Source organism: Carassius gibelio, chromosome A7 (genome assembly GCF_023724105.1).
Source record: "Carassius gibelio isolate Cgi1373 ecotype wild population from Czech Republic chromosome A7, carGib1.2-hapl.c, whole genome shotgun sequence".
NCBI lineage: Eukaryota > Metazoa > Chordata > Actinopteri > Cypriniformes > Cyprinidae > Carassius > Carassius gibelio.
The window spans coordinates 6,834,366-6,852,865 of record NC_068377.1 but is presented as its reverse complement, the minus strand read 5'-3'; the positions used below and the strand labels follow the sequence as shown (position 1 = coordinate 6,852,865).

The 18,500-nt window shown below is 35.7% G+C and overlaps 1 protein-coding gene across 1 annotated transcript in view; it reads right to left on the bottom strand.

Annotated features, from left to right (window-relative positions):
- Positions 1 to 16,829, bottom strand: part of pkd1l2a (polycystic kidney disease 1 like 2a) — a 31,522-nt gene extending 14,693 nt beyond the window's left edge. Inside the window, exons 1-12 of the mRNA XM_052601086.1 lie at positions 16,511 to 16,829; positions 14,529 to 14,687; positions 14,256 to 14,447; positions 13,128 to 13,238; positions 12,675 to 12,822; positions 7,247 to 7,473; positions 4,714 to 5,121; positions 4,379 to 4,494; positions 3,566 to 3,701; positions 3,051 to 3,231; positions 2,831 to 2,939; positions 1,612 to 1,741 (exon numbers count right to left, since the gene is read on the bottom strand). Of these exons, the coding sequence (XP_052457046.1) occupies positions 1,612 to 1,741; positions 2,831 to 2,939; positions 3,051 to 3,231; positions 3,566 to 3,701; positions 4,379 to 4,494; positions 4,714 to 5,121; positions 7,247 to 7,473; positions 12,675 to 12,822; positions 13,128 to 13,238; positions 14,256 to 14,447; positions 14,529 to 14,687; positions 16,511 to 16,829 (2,236 nt within the window). The remainder of the gene's footprint in view (positions 1 to 1,611; positions 1,742 to 2,830; positions 2,940 to 3,050; positions 3,232 to 3,565; positions 3,702 to 4,378; positions 4,495 to 4,713; positions 5,122 to 7,246; positions 7,474 to 12,674; positions 12,823 to 13,127; positions 13,239 to 14,255; positions 14,448 to 14,528; positions 14,688 to 16,510) is intronic.
- Positions 16,830 to 18,500: the final 1,671 nt, after the last annotated feature.

Here is an 18,500-nt window from a genome sequence, read left to right as displayed (position 1 = left end):
TATGTGGTATGTACTGAAACTGCATATATTTGCTTAGCGGTTTTGGAAAATGACTAAGTTCCACTTTGTCGTCTTTTTTTTTTTTTTTTTTAAGCTGTACATGTGGAAAGTGCAGTTTGATGACAACATTGCATGTTGTTTACTTGATGTGCTTACCCGCCGATAGCTTAGTTAACAACACAGAGATATTTGAAGCCGTTTTACTCACCGCATGCGGTTCCAACACACGATCGTGACCCTTTTTAGTTGGGATTGCATCATCCTTAAGAAATAAACGATGTGCAAATCCGTCGTCAAACTGGGCCTTGTTTGTAAAACAAGCATCTTCGAAATGCAGGGGAACAAACAAAAACACTTGAAAACTCCGTTGATGCTCTGTAAAAATAAACTCCATCCACTGGTCCCTTAATGCTGTTTCTCTTTAGGTAATCTGTGCAGGGTTGTCTTGCCCTGGCAACCAAAAACACACTTCTTTTGTGACTTTTCGAGACGCTCTCGCTCTGATCAATGAATTGCTCTGATCAGTGAGTCTGTGCTCAGCCTCTCAGTGCTCTGCTATAAGGGAGCGCGCGCTCTTCCGGGAGAAGTGCCCTAGGACCCATATAAGGAAATTCCGCTCCATTTAACGTCACACAGAGCCAAACTGGAAAAAAACTTTCCGAAACTTGTGACAAACCGGAAGGAGTATTTTTGGAACAGAAATACTCCTTCAAATTTACAACTTAATTTTTGAAACTTTGTCCATGTTTAGCATGGGAATCCAACTCTTTAACAGTGTAAAAAACTCAGTATGCATGAAATAGCATTTCACCCCCCCCTTTAAAGGACCAGTTAACCCAAAAATAAAATAAATTGACACCCTCAGGCCATTGAAGATGCAGATGTTTGTTTCTTCATCGAAACAGACTAGGATAGAGAGGATTGTTCATTAATAGATCCTCTGCAGTGAATGGGTGCCGTCAGAATGAGAGTCCAAACAGCTGATTCAAATATTATAATATTTGTTTAGAATCTCTTGTATTGTTTTTGCTTGTGAACAGTGCTTGATCTTGAACTTTTCTCTCTTGTTTCAGATGAGACGACTTTTTCAGAGAAAGCAAAGTTTTGTATTATGGACTCTTGTTTTAGCCGAAAGCAACGGTTTAAATTAAAACGCCTTAATAATGGATTTATTTATTTGAGTGACAGTGGCTTAAATTAAAACGCCTTAATAATGGATTTATTTATTTCAAACACACAGCTTTTCACATCACAACATGTTAATTGATGGAGTGGTGTGGATTACATGTGGATTATTGTGATGTTCCTCATTCTGACGGCACCCATTCATTGCAGAGGTGAGCAAGTGATGTAATGCTACATATAAGTAAAAATATCAATTTTTATTTTAAGGTAAACTACTTCTAATACATTTAAAAATTTATGAACGTCACCACATTAGAAAATAATATCAAACCAAGCAGCATTTATTTGTATTTAAAGTGATATCTGGCTATCTGTGCATTGAAATTCATACATTTGTAAGTGTGATTTCAGTGCCCAAGCTCTTTTTAGGGCCACTATTTACTTTTCAGAAGAACGGGTACAATTTAAGAGTAAAGCAACTCCTACCATAAACCACCACTGTGATATCCTGCTTTGCTTTTCGTAGTGCTTCGCTCTCTATTGTTAAAGAGCTGCCCTCTGCCTTCTGTATCAATGGCTTTTTCACAGACTCTGAGTGACAGTGGCTTAGCGAACCCTGTGGGAAGATAATGTATTAGATGAATACACCATAAAAGCACATGGTCACATTTAAAAAGACATATCCCTTATGAAAAAGAAGTGTGCTTAATCATATTGAATGTGCACATGAAGTGTAGTTTAAATATTCAAATTGCATTTTTACAAAACTTGCATTATTAAGGCCACTTAAGTGTGCTTAAAGAGTGTCCAGTATCATGATTATGTTTCTTAACATCTATAAGTATATATATATATAACATAAAACATTGTAAATAATATGTTTTAATATTATTTTTTCATGCTTTAGACACTTTAAAGTTACTTATTTTAATATGTTGACAAACATACAAATGCATATGTAAAGTATTTTAGAATTTTTACAGTAGTGTATTACTTGATTGCAGCTTCAGCATTACAAATGTGTAATTCCAAATATATATTTACAGTAAACATGGGTTTCAATGGAAACAACATTAAAGTATATTTTAGTGCTCCATGAATGCTTGTTAGTATTCAGCAGTACACTAACACATATTTCAAAGACAATAGAAGTAACTATGTAGTCACATATAAAAATGTGCTTGAGTCCTACATAAAGGTTTAGCTCACCCAAAAATTACAATTCCAAACAGTTGCATTGGCAATGGGAAGAAATGCTATGGAAGTCAATGGGGACCAGAAAATGTTGGTTTACATACATTTATCAACATATATTTTGTGTTCAACAGAAGAACATATTGAGGGTGAGTAATTGATGACAGAATTTTTACTTTTGGGTGAACTATCCCTTTAAGTGGCTCAAGAAAGCACTCTAAACTTCAGCTAATTGCATTTCATATAAATTTAAACTAGAATATATTTTCAAATAATTGTAATAAACATGCAATTATGTGTTTGAAAACATTACATTCCGTTCACATTATTAGTACATTCGTTTAAAGTATATTATTTATGCAAAAAGTATTTATCTTAAAAGCATGCTGAAGTCAAATTTGTTTTCCACATGCAAAGTTGAACTGATTTTCAGAAAGCACTCTGCAAGATCCTCCTAAAGCTACAGGTTTGATGACATTGTTACATCATAACATAACATAAAAACACTTACAGTAAAATCCATTGTGCTCTCAAAGTACCAAACAATTTTCTGACATCCTTCACACTGCACCTGTAGCTTAACAGTCTCAGCGACGTTCACCGGACTGCAGTTGGAACAGCTAAAAAGAGTATGCACCGATTTCAAAGCAGGCTACTTACGGTAGTAAAATGACAACAAATATGAGCATATCATTTGATCAAATCAAACTGCAATCAAATTAAATTCTTACATAACAGAAAGCTTCATATTTTCTCTAGGAATGACAGTGATGCATCTGCTTCCAGTCTGGGTGACACCATGTGACTTGGTGTGAACAGTATACACAGAGAAACTGTAGACTGGTGGTAGGCAAGCTTCGGATATCTCATGATCTCTATTTTTCACTTCACTGGGACAGGGGCAATCCTCATCTACAAAGAAAAGAGAAAGAAAGAAAGAAAGAAAGAAACACCAGATTATTATATCAATAATAAAGATATTTATTTTAGGATGGTTAGCATGGTTTCGTTAGCTCCTGTTGGTAACGGTCCTAACGACACACACTGGCAAAAAGCATCTTTCTCTGTTGACAGCTTTAGAAGCATCAACGTTTCTGACTAAACTAATTGCAAGCATCCTTAAAATCATGAAACTGACTGAGCAACTGCAATTGAGATGAATGAGAATGCTAACAGATTTATCCAGGTATTATAGAACTCCTTGGATATAACACATTATTTATGATTTAGCAATAGTGGTACTTACGGCATTTCCAGATAGCGTCGTCATCTACTAATCCATCAACATATAGCTTGATGCTGGTAGTGCCGATGACTGGGACCTCTGGATCTACTGTGATATTTAGATTATTGGCTCTGGCAGTTCTCATTTGCTCACTGATCTGGAGAAATAATAGATGTGTAATAGATGTGCTGCATTTTTCAAACAAGATAAGCACTATTGATGGTATCTGTGGCATACTACAGAAAATAAGTTGTTAAAACAAAAATTTGTCTACAGTAAGCCACAACAGTAAGACACTTACAACAGAATCTGTAATGCAAGTCATTGCACTGAAATAATGCTAAAATACACATTATTTCAAAATACATCTGCAAGTAAAGTCATCATTTAAAATTGTACTTTTATATGTTCAGGGATAACACAAAAGTGTTTTATAAATGTATATTTAATGTTTACAATAAATTCCCATTAGTTAATATTAGTTAATGCATTAGCCAAAATTAACCAACTATGTGTAATACATTTGTTACAATATTAAATATAATTTCTTAGTGTTAGTTAATAAAAAATATAACTGTTCATTGTTAGTTCAGGCCCAAAAATAAATGCTAATAAATGCTTTACATTTTTAGTTCATGTTAACTGATGGGACCTTTTTGCAAAGTGTTACTATTTAAAGGAAATATCAGAAATACATAAGATTTTCCTCTACCTTAAAAAGTCAAAATTTTCTGTAGTACAGAACAAAATATCACATTAATGAATGAAGCATAGCTTATACTGAGTGCTTATAATGAAGCATTTGTGTTTATGGACAGATTCTGGATCACATACCGTGTTTTCTTCATGTTGGTTCACAGTTTCATTGTGACAATACACTGTTGTGTTTCCACCATCCACTTCCATGCTTGAGAAGGAATTCTCTGCTCTGACCACAACATTTAATTTGCCTACAGAAGATGGAGAAAAAAATCTGACTGACGAATCTGAAAGCTGTGATTAAATATACTCCACTTGACCAAAAGTGTGAAGATAATGTTTCATTGTAATGCATGTTTTTTTATTTATTTAATAATGTTCAAAATCCTATTAACGCCCATGGTTATGAAATCAAACAATCACTTTCTTTGGGCCTTCTAATGCATGTGTAAATAAGTAAAAGGCAGTACCTTGTATTGTGTTTGAGATTACGAAAACTTGTGGACTTCCATGCAGCATCTCATGCATCTCAGAAAAGGTGTAATTGGCTCCAGACACTAGAAAATGGAGTTGCACTGGAGCCCCTCGAGCCAGAGACACATTGACATAGAGGGCATGGACCGGACACTGCTCATGCTCAAATTCAATGTCCACTATGAGTCCTTCCACTGACTCCACCAAACACAGCTCCAGGACAGTAGAGCGATCTACAGCCGTCACTCCATTGAGAGCCACAACGGTAAGCTGTTGGCATCCTGGTCCTAGCTGCTGCTGTACTTTTGGAGATATGGTGATGTTATGGGGAACAATCCCTCTGATAGCGGAAATGGAGGCCAGCTCTGTATTTTCATGCTGAATTTTGTATGTTACATTTGTTCCTGGAGGAGTTAAACATTCATTTAGATTCTGTCCATTTTTAAAACTTATAATACAGGTGCATCTCAAAATTAGAATATCATGGAAAAGGTCTTTATTTTTTTGTAATTTAATTAAAAAAGACAAACTTTCTTATATTATGGATTTATTGCACACAAACTTAAAATAAAAAAAAATCAGTATCTCAAAAAAATTGAATATTCCATTTTGAGCTTGATTAGTTCGATTAATCTTGAATACAAATACATGGTACCTCTTGGGCTAGTTTAGAACATGCAACCACAATTATAGGAAAGACTACTGACTTGACAGTTGTCAAGAAGACAATCATCAACACCCTGCACAAGGAGGGTAAGCCACAGAAGGTCATTGCTGAAAGGGCCGCAGAGCTGTTCATAGAGTGCTGTATCAAAATATATTCATAGTAAGTTGACTGGAAGGAAAAAGTGTGGTAGGAAAAGGTGCACAAGCCACATGGATGACCACAGCCTTGGGAACACAAAAGCCGATTCAAGAACTTGGTAGTGCTTCACAAGGAGTGGACTGAAGCCAGAGTCAGCGGATCAAGAGTCACAACACTCAGACGTCTTCTGGAAAAGGGCTACAGCTGTCACATTCCTAGAACCAAGACACTCCTGAACCAGAAAACACGTCAAAAGCATTTCACCTGTTTTAGGGAGAAAATGAACTGGACTGTTGTTCAGTGGTCCATCGTTGTCTTTTCAGATGAAAATAAATTTAGCATTTAATTTGGAAATCAAGGTCTGGAGTCTGGAGGAAGACTGGAGAGGCACAGAATCCAAAGTCCAGTGTGAAGTTTCTGAAAGATCTGGGTGCCGTGACGTCTGCAGGTCTTGGACCATTATGTTTTATCAAGTCTAAAGTGAATCTACCAGAAGATTTTGAAGCACTTTATGCTTCCATCTGCTGACAAGCTTTATGGAGATGCTGTTTTCATTTTGCAGCAGGTCTTTAGCACCTGGCCAAAGTGACACAACCACTTCCAAGTTGTTTGCTGACCATGATATCACTGTGCTTGATTGGCCAGATAACTCACCTGACCTGAACCTCACAGAGACTCTATGGGGTATTGTGAAGAGGAAGATAATTAACATCTGATAAACAATACAGAGGAGCTGAAGGCCATTATCAAAGCAACCTGGGCTTCAATAACGCCTCAGCAGTGGCTCAGGCTGATCGCCTCCATACCACGTCACACTGAAGCAATAATTTGTGCAAAAGTAGCCCCAACCAAGTACTGAGTGCATAATTAATCCTGCTTCGGAGATCTTGAACATTTCTGTTTTGTAAATCTTTTTTTAATTATTTTTTTAGAAAATATTCTAATGTTTTGAGATACTGAATTTTTAATTTTCCTAAGCTCTTAGTCATAACCATTAGAATTAATACAAAAAACTCTTGAAATATTTTAGATTGTGTGCAATGAATGTAGAATATAAGAAAGTTAGCTTTTTTGAATGAAATTACAAAAAAGAAAGAACTTTTACATGATATTCTATTTTTTGAGATGCAACTGTATGTCCTTATAAATTACAACAAATGTTTCTGGTGGGTGAAAATTTAAGTAGGCCTATATTGGTACTAATATAAATCCCAATAAAATTCAGGAAAAACTGGTATAATCTATGGATGTGATCCCTTTTTAAAAGTTGTCTTCTGCTCATTGTGCTGCTATTTGTACAGAATTATGGTCAACGTTTTTTATTCTTTGCTTTGGAAATAAATTTGCATTTGAATTATAATTTCTGGAGAGAAAAATCACAGGCCACGAAAAACAATAAAACTTTCTAGTGAGCATGTGTCGAACACTTGTGCTCATGCAATGTAATGTGCTTTCAAATTTATACCCCAAGTGTTTGCATTAATAAAAACGAAGTATACTTTGTGCTTTACAAAAAATGCCATATCTAGGGACCACAATGTCGTAGACACCAGAATACCCCAGAATCTGCATAGGAACACCCTGGCAACTGCATAGAACATTTTGGCATAATAACATTTTAGCGTTTTGTTTTGCAGGGGCTTTTCCAGAAACTGTAAAAATACTAATTGCATACCCTTTGGTTAAAATAATAACAATAATAATAATAAAACATCTATTTTTACCTGCGTCTAACTCCACTTGGATTCTCAGAGGGTTATTGTAAAGTGCTTTGCAGTTGGAATGGCCTGTGGATTTATTCATGCTGTGGCACTTTAAGGTCCCAAACTCTCCAAGCGGTTCCTGGATAGTGATGCTTTTGGAAGCGGTCACATGCCACTCACTAGTACTGCACTCTACCGTGGCAGTGTATTCTCCAGCACGGCTGTACTTATGCACCACATTCTCCATCCTAAAAAGAGTTTCCACAGTCAATCATTAAAATTCCATTGTGCTTAATTTTATTGAATATGCACTTGTAGTGTACTTGCAGATAACATAATATTAATAAAATAAAAGGCAACTTAAGTGTACTTAATGAAAGTACACTTTTATGACTGTCTCTTAACATACTTAGTAGTACACTTTTTTACTTGTTTATCATTATGTTTTAATAATCTTTTGTCATGCTTAAATGTTCACTTGTTTTGATGTGTTGACTAACATATAAAAGCACATGTTATATACTTGATTATAATTCTAACAGTATTGTGTTACTAAGTATTACAGTTCAAGTGAATATATTTAATTGAAAGAAATTACAAATGTGTAATTACACGTATATGTATATGCATAAACTATATATTTAAGTAGAAAGTGTATTTTACTTTACGTAAATTCTTGTTAGTAAATTCAAAAGTAAACTTTGATATCCGAGAATATAGAATTATGAACTTACATTTAAAGATAATATAAATAATATAATATGAGTCTCCCCCCACTCCCCATTGTTTTACTTCAATGATGAGTTAGAATTTATTGATTTTTTTAAATGAAATATCAAAAGGATAAATGATGCAGATTTATTTTCACAGCCACCTTTGCTCATATTTATCAAGTGTGCCAATATTAGTGGAGGGCATTGTATGATATAAAAATATTTTTTTATTCTGCAGTTTATATTGTAACATTTATATGCAATACACTTTTTTTGGCACACATAAATTATTTATTTATTTTCATATTTTCTTAACAAATTAGCCATTAAAAAAATCTGACTTGCTGGTAAATTATCTTAGAAGTAATCTAATTAGCATAGATGGGAGGAATGTTTCAAAAAATTGCATTTGGTACCACATTAATCATAAGGTAATGTTAAATTCAGTTAGGGGTATTTGATTGATTCAGTTACTGAAATCTCAGTCCAGATGAGCAACCAAAGATTGCAACCCTGACAAGAGACTAAACGTGAATCAGTGACCCGATATACTCACGGTGAAATCCTTTTTGTTTGTTTTTTTGCTTAGAAGAAAAAAATAAGTTGGAATAGCTTTGCAGCAATATACTGTTAACAAACATCTGCTGAGAGCGACCTTTAATTAAATATGTAAATATAGCACATATTTACATATTTAATTTAAGGTTCATGCTTTCCTCTCAATAACCAAATAAACAACAAAAATGACAGCGGTGAGAAAACAACAGTTAAGAAAGCATCTGATCATAATGATGTGAATATGTTTCCACAAGCTCACGTTGACAGGTAATTAAAATTACAATGTAATGATTATAAAATATATTTGAGACTATAGACGGTTTCAACGGCATCAACATAAACAAACGTTAATGCGCGTGAGCGCTTTTGTGGACCTAATTAACTTCCGGTAGACTCCAAATAGAATCAATAACAACAGCCAAGTCCCTCTAGAGTAGATATTTTTTGATAACTGTAGCAGAAATGAGTCGAATCAGACAAATCAAAGAGTCTATCAGAGCTGTGTGCATTGAAACGAGAGCCGAACTCCTCAGGAAGTCATAAATCAGTTATGAGAACCAAGCAAGATAACCAACCAACCAACTTGTTCACACAACAGCTTTCAACATTAACACCAATAGAACAATTATTGACAATTTTAATTCGAAGAAGAGATTGTCAAATTTATTGTTCGTGATTGGAATGCAACGCTGGACATCACATGTAAACCCAGGAGATCAAGTTAAATACTTGCATTGACTTCCCCCCCAGCCAGTGAAACCAGACTGAAATTCCTAAGGGGGAAGGGCTTTAAACCTTTGTCTTCACAGAAAAGTCCCTTTGCCAGAGAATGGCAAAGAAACTGCTTTTTATACATTATATATGGACCAGAATGAACACAAAAAGACTTATGAATGAATCATTCCATTGCTTAACTCCATATTCATTTATGTGTAACCCACACATTTGACTATCATGTATAATCACTTATTGTGTATGTCTTTTGATAACTATAGGATACATAGTCATGTCTAGTATTGACATAATCGAATTTTCTTGCTTGATATTGTCCTGACAATCATTTATTTGTAAAATATATCATAATTGTGTTATAGGAATCATGTCCAAAATTAGATCCTGTGAGGCAAGAACCACATGCTTGGTAAGATAAACAAATGATTTATGACCCCAGACCCAAGACCATATCTGATTGGTCAAGGCAACATTTGAGGGGTGGCCAACAAGGAAGTTTTAAATACTTTGGACCCCATGAAATTTTGCTTTTAGTCTGCTTTTTAGTCCCTAGCTGCTGCTATTAGCCATGTCGGCTTTTAGTTCTAGCCTTGTTTGTGCTATCAGTCATGCCTGCTCTTAGCTTTTAGCTTGTAGCTTTGCTACCTAGCTTTAGCTTGTAGCATCTAGCCATGCCGTTAGACATCATTGTTCTTTGAGCGCGGTTCCAGCGTGCCTGCCTGCTGCTACTATGCCACAATGAGAAGGAACACAACCTAGTCTCGTCAAACTTTATTTCTTTTCTTTTCGTTTGAGAGTTTCGTGTTCTGAGTTAAGTTTTGTAACGTCGAGTCTCCGACGCCTGACCTCGGATGCCCGTTCAACTTCGACCAGTGCACACGACTCTGCACTTTCAGCCAACGCCCAACAACCACGGGCTTCCCAAGACGTCACTTCACTACTGAACTTCCAGCCAATTAGCGACACCGGGATACCCCTTTCAACGGGAGTCCCTTTCACAGGAAACTAAGGCAACGTATCCCCAGATATTTGTTGTGCTGGTGTATCTAATATAATTTTAGTCACATTGAGGAACTCAATGCAAGGGCTAATTACGTGATTGATGGTTGTTCATGTCTATGCAATTTAACGTATTGCTGTTAACTTGGGATTCCATATTTCCATTCTCTTAAACTCATCTTTCCCTAACTTTCGACCTTCCTGCAACTTGTGTGAATGTGTGTGTGCGTGCGTTTATGTGTTAGATTAGTTTATATGTCTTAGATTTATCTAATAAAGCCTTATTCATATTGAAAAGATAAGTATCTTGTGTTTTGTGCTTACAAGTTAATGTTTTAAACTGCCGATCTTGTTACTGTGCTAATTGACAGTGTTTCACTATAGTTTGGATATTAGTATCCAGCGCAGATTTGATGTTAAACGGCTAGTTCACTGAATCGCAGGGCGTCTCCGTGACCAGCCGTGAAACAGTGATTCTGTTCAAATTCCCTTTAAAATCTTAAATGATTCCCTTTGAGCTAAATTGACCTGTTTCCCTTACATAACAAACAAAATGTGTTTTCTGTGTGGATCAGGCGGACTTAATGAAAATGCTAATTCATTATTTGCCAGCAGGAGATGTTTTAAAGCACAGACATAAATCGCGAGAAATAGAGGTTTCCCCAGTAACAGCTGTAAACAAAGCAGAGCTGGTACGCTCACACGCTGCTTTATCAGGCATATAACATGCTATTCTTCCTTCAGAAATACAGCGATATAAAAACAACTGTGCCTCGTTTTGATATTTAAACATAAATGTAAGGAATTATTATTATTAAACGTGCAGTACGTTACGTAACATTACTCATGTTTATTTAACGAAGCCTTTTTGAAAATCGATCAGTTTTAAAATTGTGGCGAGTCTCCAGAAATAAATAAATGTATGGGAAACATCCCGCAGCACAGCCACCTGAGCCCAACTTCAGTCTACTCATCACCTTGGCTTTAACTGCGTTTGTAGAAGGCACTGCAGCCAGACCAATATACACAACACAGACCGGAAGTTAACTTAGGTCCAGGCGCGTGCGCCCAATGAAACCGTCTATAGACCAGAGCATTTCTAAAGAATGCTTTCAGCACCTTGTTGAATCAATGCCACGGTAGTTCTGAAGGCGAAAGGGGGTAAATTAGTATGGTGTTCCTAATAATCCTTTCGGTGAGTGTCTGGCTGTGTGAGACTAATCCCTTTTCTTTGTGTGACACATACATTACGGTACAGAATAAATCTTTCAGCATTATCCTTTTGATTTTCCCAGCAAAAATGCCAGAGTCCTTGACATTAAAATCAGTCTACAGGCTATCATTTAAAGGGGTCATATGCTGCTATTTATTTGTTCCTTTCTCTTTGGAGTGTTACAAGCTCTTGGTGCATAAAGAAGATCTGTAAAGTTACAAAGAATAAAGTCTCAAATACAAAGAGATATTATTTAACAAAAGATAAGACTGCCATGCCACCCTAAAATGGCTCATTCAAACACGCTCCACTTGTCTACGTCACTATGTGGAAATATTTAAGTAATGCCTCCCAAATGTTCACGCAAAGAAATAAGGCATGGTTTCAGTAACCACAGTTAGTGTTGAAACAGTCATGTCAGAGAGACGCTGTGTGTATCTAGGAGAAAGCAAAAGCACTTTATTTGGCCTTCAGAAAGTAGATGCATTAAGGAACCTTTAACATTACTAACATCAGAAGAGCAGGGCATTTTATGGAAGACTGTTTCATGATCCTAGGAGAGGAGGTCATTCTGACAATCTGCCACTTCTGAAACAGCTACTGTATGTTTTGTTATTAGTTTAAGTATTTGCTGTTTGCTGTTACTGTTCAAATGCAGAGTTTTGCCAATAATATCTGTATTACTGGAATCAAGCATCTGTAGTATTATTTTGAAAAGATGAAGCTCGCGATTATGGAAAGGGCCGTTACTTGTCTGACGAGTGCTTGTAGAGTTTGGCCAATCACAATGCACTGGGTCAGGTGGCCAATCAGAGCAGGCTGTGCTTGTCAGAAGCAGGGACTTTGTAGAAAACAACTGGTTTGACAGAGGACCTAAAATAATGTGCAGTATTTGAAAAAGAATGTGTTTTTTGAACATTAAAGCATGTCAACATATTCTGTTACACCAAGTATACAAAATAATGATCTTTAAAACCTACTGTATGTCAGTGAAGGTCTTGTTTTTTAAGCTTCATTACACACGCATCACGCATTGGCAATAAAAAATGATAATTCTTACATATAGCCCCTTTAAGTGATCCCAAAAGCATTCTTAGGTTCAACTAATTCTATGTAATATAATTACAACTGTAATAAGTACTCCTAAATATTTCCTAAATTGTATTTATTTTTCATATACAGAATAACATTAATAGCTATTATGTGTTATTATAACATGCAGGGCATCACTCACTCTTCAGGACTGTAATTATCAATGATGTGTCCATCCCCAGCATTCAGTGTGCACGTGAGGTTGCCTTGAAATGGATGCAGCAACCATTTCACTGTGATGGGAATGTTGTCAAAGACAGCAGCCAGCTTACTCATAAGCAGGTGAAGAGCTGATAACAAGAAATACAAATATTTAATATTATCCTAAAACCAAGTTGTTAGTATTAAATGTTCTTTTGACCTACAAGTCTAAATGTATGGAGAATTGTGCAACAGATAAGCTGGCAGACCCACATGAATTAATGCAATCAGACACGTACTGGGTTCATAAACATACTGTCTGAAGGCCACAGTGTGTAATACATCACTATTACAATAATGCATTATATTATCAACATCAGATATGGGATTTTATGTAAGGGAAATGTAGTGTTTCATCATGTGTCATACTGGGTTGGGACAAAAGAGTTCTGACCATCTTTGCAATGATATTCCACTGACAAATAGCTTCCCAGCACAGGGCACGGCTCTCCAAAAGATGAAATATCTGCAGCAGCCTGACACACCTGCAGTCCGTGGCAGTGCTCTTGAAAGAAAACAAAATACAGAATAGTTTTACATTCACTGTGCAAATAATCTGTAACATTAATCACTATATGCTGCTGAATACACAATTGTACATGCTCAAATAAATCATCCCTATGTAAATATTGAACTGAAGCATACATTTGGTTATAATTTCCTTTTCACAGTTAAGAAGCATGTAATCTGATAGTTGTTGAGTGCTTTTGTAAATGGTGAGAAGCTTTTTGCGGTGTATATACCCTGTATGGAAGAAAGAGCGCTATGAAAAAGTCCATAATGTTCCCCATTAATAAAACACGGTATATAGGTTTGGGACTGGTTGCATAAAACACTTCTTCAAATATATAATAAATCTTAAGTGACAAGCCTGAAATCATAAATGTTCTTTATTGTTTATGGCACTTTCCACAAATGGGGTACAAAAAGGAGCATGCCACTAAAAGGAGCATACCACACTTAAAAAAATAAAATCAGGGTTTCTGTCATTTAGTTTGGAAGCAAATGTTTGTTTGTAGTTATTTTTTAATTTCCCAGAAAAACTATATTTATTTGTTTATTTTTCTAGCTTGGGTAATAAAGTTGAATTGTTGATCTTAATGCAGTCAGCAACAATATATATCTATATATCTATATATCTATCTATACACACATATATATATATATATATATATATATATATATATATATATATATATATATATATATATATATATATATATATATATATATATATATATATATATATATATATATATATATATATAAATAAAATTTGGACAAGCCAAAGACCCCATTTTAAGATGTATATATATATTTAATGTGTTTAAAATAAGCTCCTTTACTCTGTATCTTTATTTTGTTAGATATCTTACATATCATATAATAACATAGTTCTCTCAAGAAAATGGCAGTCCTGGATCCAAAGTTTTTTTAAGATGTCATGGGGCACCAAAGTATAACCTACTCATGGAAAGTATCAGATAGGAGTGGAAAAGTTGGAAACTTTCACTGGATGTACCTGAGACAGTATCTACTATATCCACCCAGCTGCACTCCTCCTGCTGTGGAGATGCATGTGAGCGAGCGTGGCTGCTCCTGCAGTAATGCACCGTCTTCCTGCCGTAGAAGCTGTCATCAATCTCTATCACTTGACCAGAGCCACACTGAAGCGTAGCATTATGATCGGCACAGGCTAAAGAGCGCCCAGACTCTAAAAAACACCAATCAAATACCAACTTTAACCAACCAAACCAAATCAAAAAGGTATTTTCATATGAAGAAAGAGACCAACCAAACTCGCAGATGAAGTAGAGCTCCTGACTACAGTTACTGGCACTTTCCCACTGAAATCCAGAATCTCTCTTTATGTAGCCACAGGATGCATTCAGCAAGGGCTCCTGGAGCCAGTTGGAGTAACTAACATCTGAACCATCCAACCAGGACAAGGGACCTGAGAACAAAATGTAACAAAATAAAACAAGAAGTTCATTTTTTTTTGTCTTGTTCAGACCATGAAGAACAATAATCAGGCAACTATTTTAAGTAAAAATACAGGTAACACTTTCTATGAAGCACGTATTTATAAAACATTATAAGGGTATTCTAAAGGCCTTATAATGAATTCATAATGCATTATACAAAAAAAGTATAATATGTTAAATTCACTCATGAATAATCATAACAACAATTATGATGCATTATAATACTTACGTATTTGTGGATATATGTTTAAGAGTATGATTATTTATAACACACAATGAACACCATATTAAATCTACTTCATTTAAAGTTGACCATCAAAATAAAGTGTTAGCATATATTTACACTAGCAGACATACTAATACTCCATGGACTGCTAGTTGATATGTAGTTGCAGAGTTACTTATCAACAGCTGTCAAAAGGGTACCATCAAAATAATCAAACTGATATTACAATAAAAATACTTCAAAGTGCATTAATCTGATCTGATATATGATCTTATGGCTGTTTGAGAGAATTTATTATTATTATTTTTATTATTACTACTACTCATAACATCAGAAAAATGGCAAGATGTGAGACTTCTAATACATTATAACTATGAGAAATATAATAAATTGTAAAAGTGAAGGGCAATGTGTTCATTGTGTTATAAATCATCATACTCTTAAAAGCTATAACCACAAATAAGTAAAAATTATAATATATTAAAACAGTTCTTATGAATATTTATGAGATGATACAACATATTATACGTTTTTTTGTATAATGCATTATGCATTTTTTATAATGCCTTAAGAATATCTTTATAATGCATTATAAATACGGGCTTCATAGAAAGTGTTACCAAAATACATTTTGTTTTCATATTTCATTATCAATAAGCAGTGTCAAATTGCTTTCCTCGTTTTATGAACCAAATTCTAAAGCTTCTCACATATTATATTAATGCTAAAGATCAGTTATTGTATTAGTGTATGTGAAAAAAGGTAAACTTAAATTTAGCAAATGTAAATCCTGTAAACCATGGAGCTTTCTACTCTTTTATCTAATCTAACTAAGGTGCTGGACTTAAACAGTGCAGCAAAGACTGTATTATCTTTGCCTCGGTGAATAAAATAGCCTTCCACAGAAACAAAAAAACAATCTAACAAAAGGGGACAAAGCAATAAAGGATGCTTTCATGTGCCTGGTAAGGTCTTTGTAAAGCCGGAGATTGGTGTCAAGCCATAGACCCATTAATAACCTGCTGCATGCTCTGTAGAGATAACACAAGTTAGCTGGTAATAATGGTGGTAATGAAAAATAGTTTGCTTGTGCATGAAACACAGCTGACAAAAGAGATAAGACTTAGTAACAGTCAAGAGTATTGTCAGCTTATTCTGATAAGGTACCACTGACAAGCAGGGATATATACATACTGTATATATATATATATATATATATATATATATATATATATATATATATATATATATATATATATATATATATATATATATATATATATATATATATATATACGCACACACACATTTACAATATCATTGTTACTATGTGCAAATATTTCCACATAGTGACATTCATTGTGTCACATGCATCATCAGACTATTTTTATACAATTCATACAAATTATTTAATGGTGCAGCTTATAAATAAAACATTTTTTTTTATTTTATAAAACTTAACTTAATGTTTAATTTATTCACCAGAGCCAGAAAAATGATTTAGGTAAAACAGTAAATAGCTTTTATATTGTCTTAGAGGCACAGTTAGGAAAGTTTTAAACATACCTTCAGCAGCAGCGGAGTCCAGAGTGAGGTTGGTGGAGGCAGGAGCGAGTCCTATCCACCAGTCCTGCTTCTGCTGCAGGTGTTTTTGGAGAAACTGTTGGGTTTCATCATTCTGGATGAAGGATAGATGCCCGCCGCCCCGCTCACACCAAGCTTGAGCACTGAGGAAACTGCGCTGCAGAGCCACAAACTCATAGCAGGAGCTCTCAAAGGCCTGCTGGTGCTCTTGACAGGAAAGAACCTCCTCATCGTCACTCCAGATTGAGATGACATGAAAACTCACTATTAGAAACAGAGTGTAGAGAGTGTGATTGTCCATCCTCATCCTTAACCTGTACATGAACAGAAGCAGCCTGAGTCCTCTGCATTTAAAGGCCGCTGGCTTCCGCCCCCAAAATGAGAGTCCAATGTCATCAATAGAATTTAATCACCAACAATAGCTTGATGGCTGGCCTTTGTGATGTCCTCTTGGATGCATTAACATAAAGCAACCCTCTTCATTGTGCCCCTCTGTGTAAATAGCACTGCACAGAACCTGCACAGATGTCTGCATCCACAGCCTGGGCAGAGGGAGATAAGACAAGCATTGAATCCTAAAACAAAGCTGGCACTTTATCATCAACCACGACTTCTTTTTCCATCACAGATACAAATGAAATCAGACTTCAACTTGTCATTTTCGATGTCCATTCAATAAAAATCTGAAATAGAATCCCATACATCTTCTGGGGGAAAATGCTGTGTGGCTGTGCACAATCAAGACATTATGACAAAACATTATGGTTGCTAAGGTGCTCTGTGTGTGTGCATCATGTTGCTGTTGAATACCATTTCAAGTCAAAAGAGCTCACGTTTATGTGACATTCTGGTCACTATGGCAGGTTCATGTATTAGATATTTTCATCTGTTTTGTTGTCTGCCCTGCAAAACAACCAAACTGACTGCTCAGAAAGCAAATGTTAAAATACTTATTTGAAAAAGTATAAAAAGTATTACAATTATAGCTAAAAGGTTTTTAAATTAAGTGAATTTTACTGAAAAGCAACTTTCTGTGTAAAGTTATATCTAATTGTATAACTTTGTCACCATTGACAATGCAATACCATTAAACCTACTATCTGAATATAAACAGCTTCATAGCTCAAACAATAACAGAAGTGTAAAAAAAATAAAAAATAAAAGACAATGCCTTTTTTTTGGTAATCAGCAGGAGTGAGATGCTCTGTTTTCCTTTTAATGTGCTCCTGATGGGGACAGGTACTCCCTGTGGGGACTTGGTGAGCGTAATCTCCTCCTTATGGCAAACATGCAGGCATATCCATTACCTTTGGAGTCCTGCCAGGCATTAGTGCTCCCTGTGTGCTATTAGCAGGCATAGGTACATGTGAGGACACTGTGGGAGAAGTACTCTGTGTGAGGAACTGTTGGGAAAAGGCATAATCTTTGAGGTACTAAGGGGCACAGGTGCTCCCTGTGTGGTCTTAGCTGCCACAATTGCTTCATGTGGAGACCTGGCAAGCGCAGATGCATACATTGTTAAAGAGGTCTGAGGCTTCTGTTGCCTCACATGTTGCCTCAGAATTTTAAGAATCAGTTTCTCTCTGTGTGACGGTGCTCCCAGTGAGGAATATTCCGGCATAATTGATCTCTTTGAGAACTTGGAGGGCATGACTACTGATTTTGTGATCCTGATGGGCATGCTGCCTCAAATGCTCATGGATCCTATTTTTTCCTCTGCAAGGGGTTCTGGTTGGCACAGGTACTCCCTGCATTGTTGTGGTGTGCACACATGATACTTTTAAAGAATATGCAGACCCAAGGCATTCCCTTTGGGTTCCTTGTGGGCATGAGTGTTCCTTGTGGTACGTGGGCTTTAGGATTTTGCTGCTGTAGTTGAATAGGTTTCCACAGATTTGCTTCCTGTGTGGCCTGAAATTTCCACTGCCTTCCACCATTGTTGAGAGGTCTGCAGTGTTGCAGGCTCTCCCAC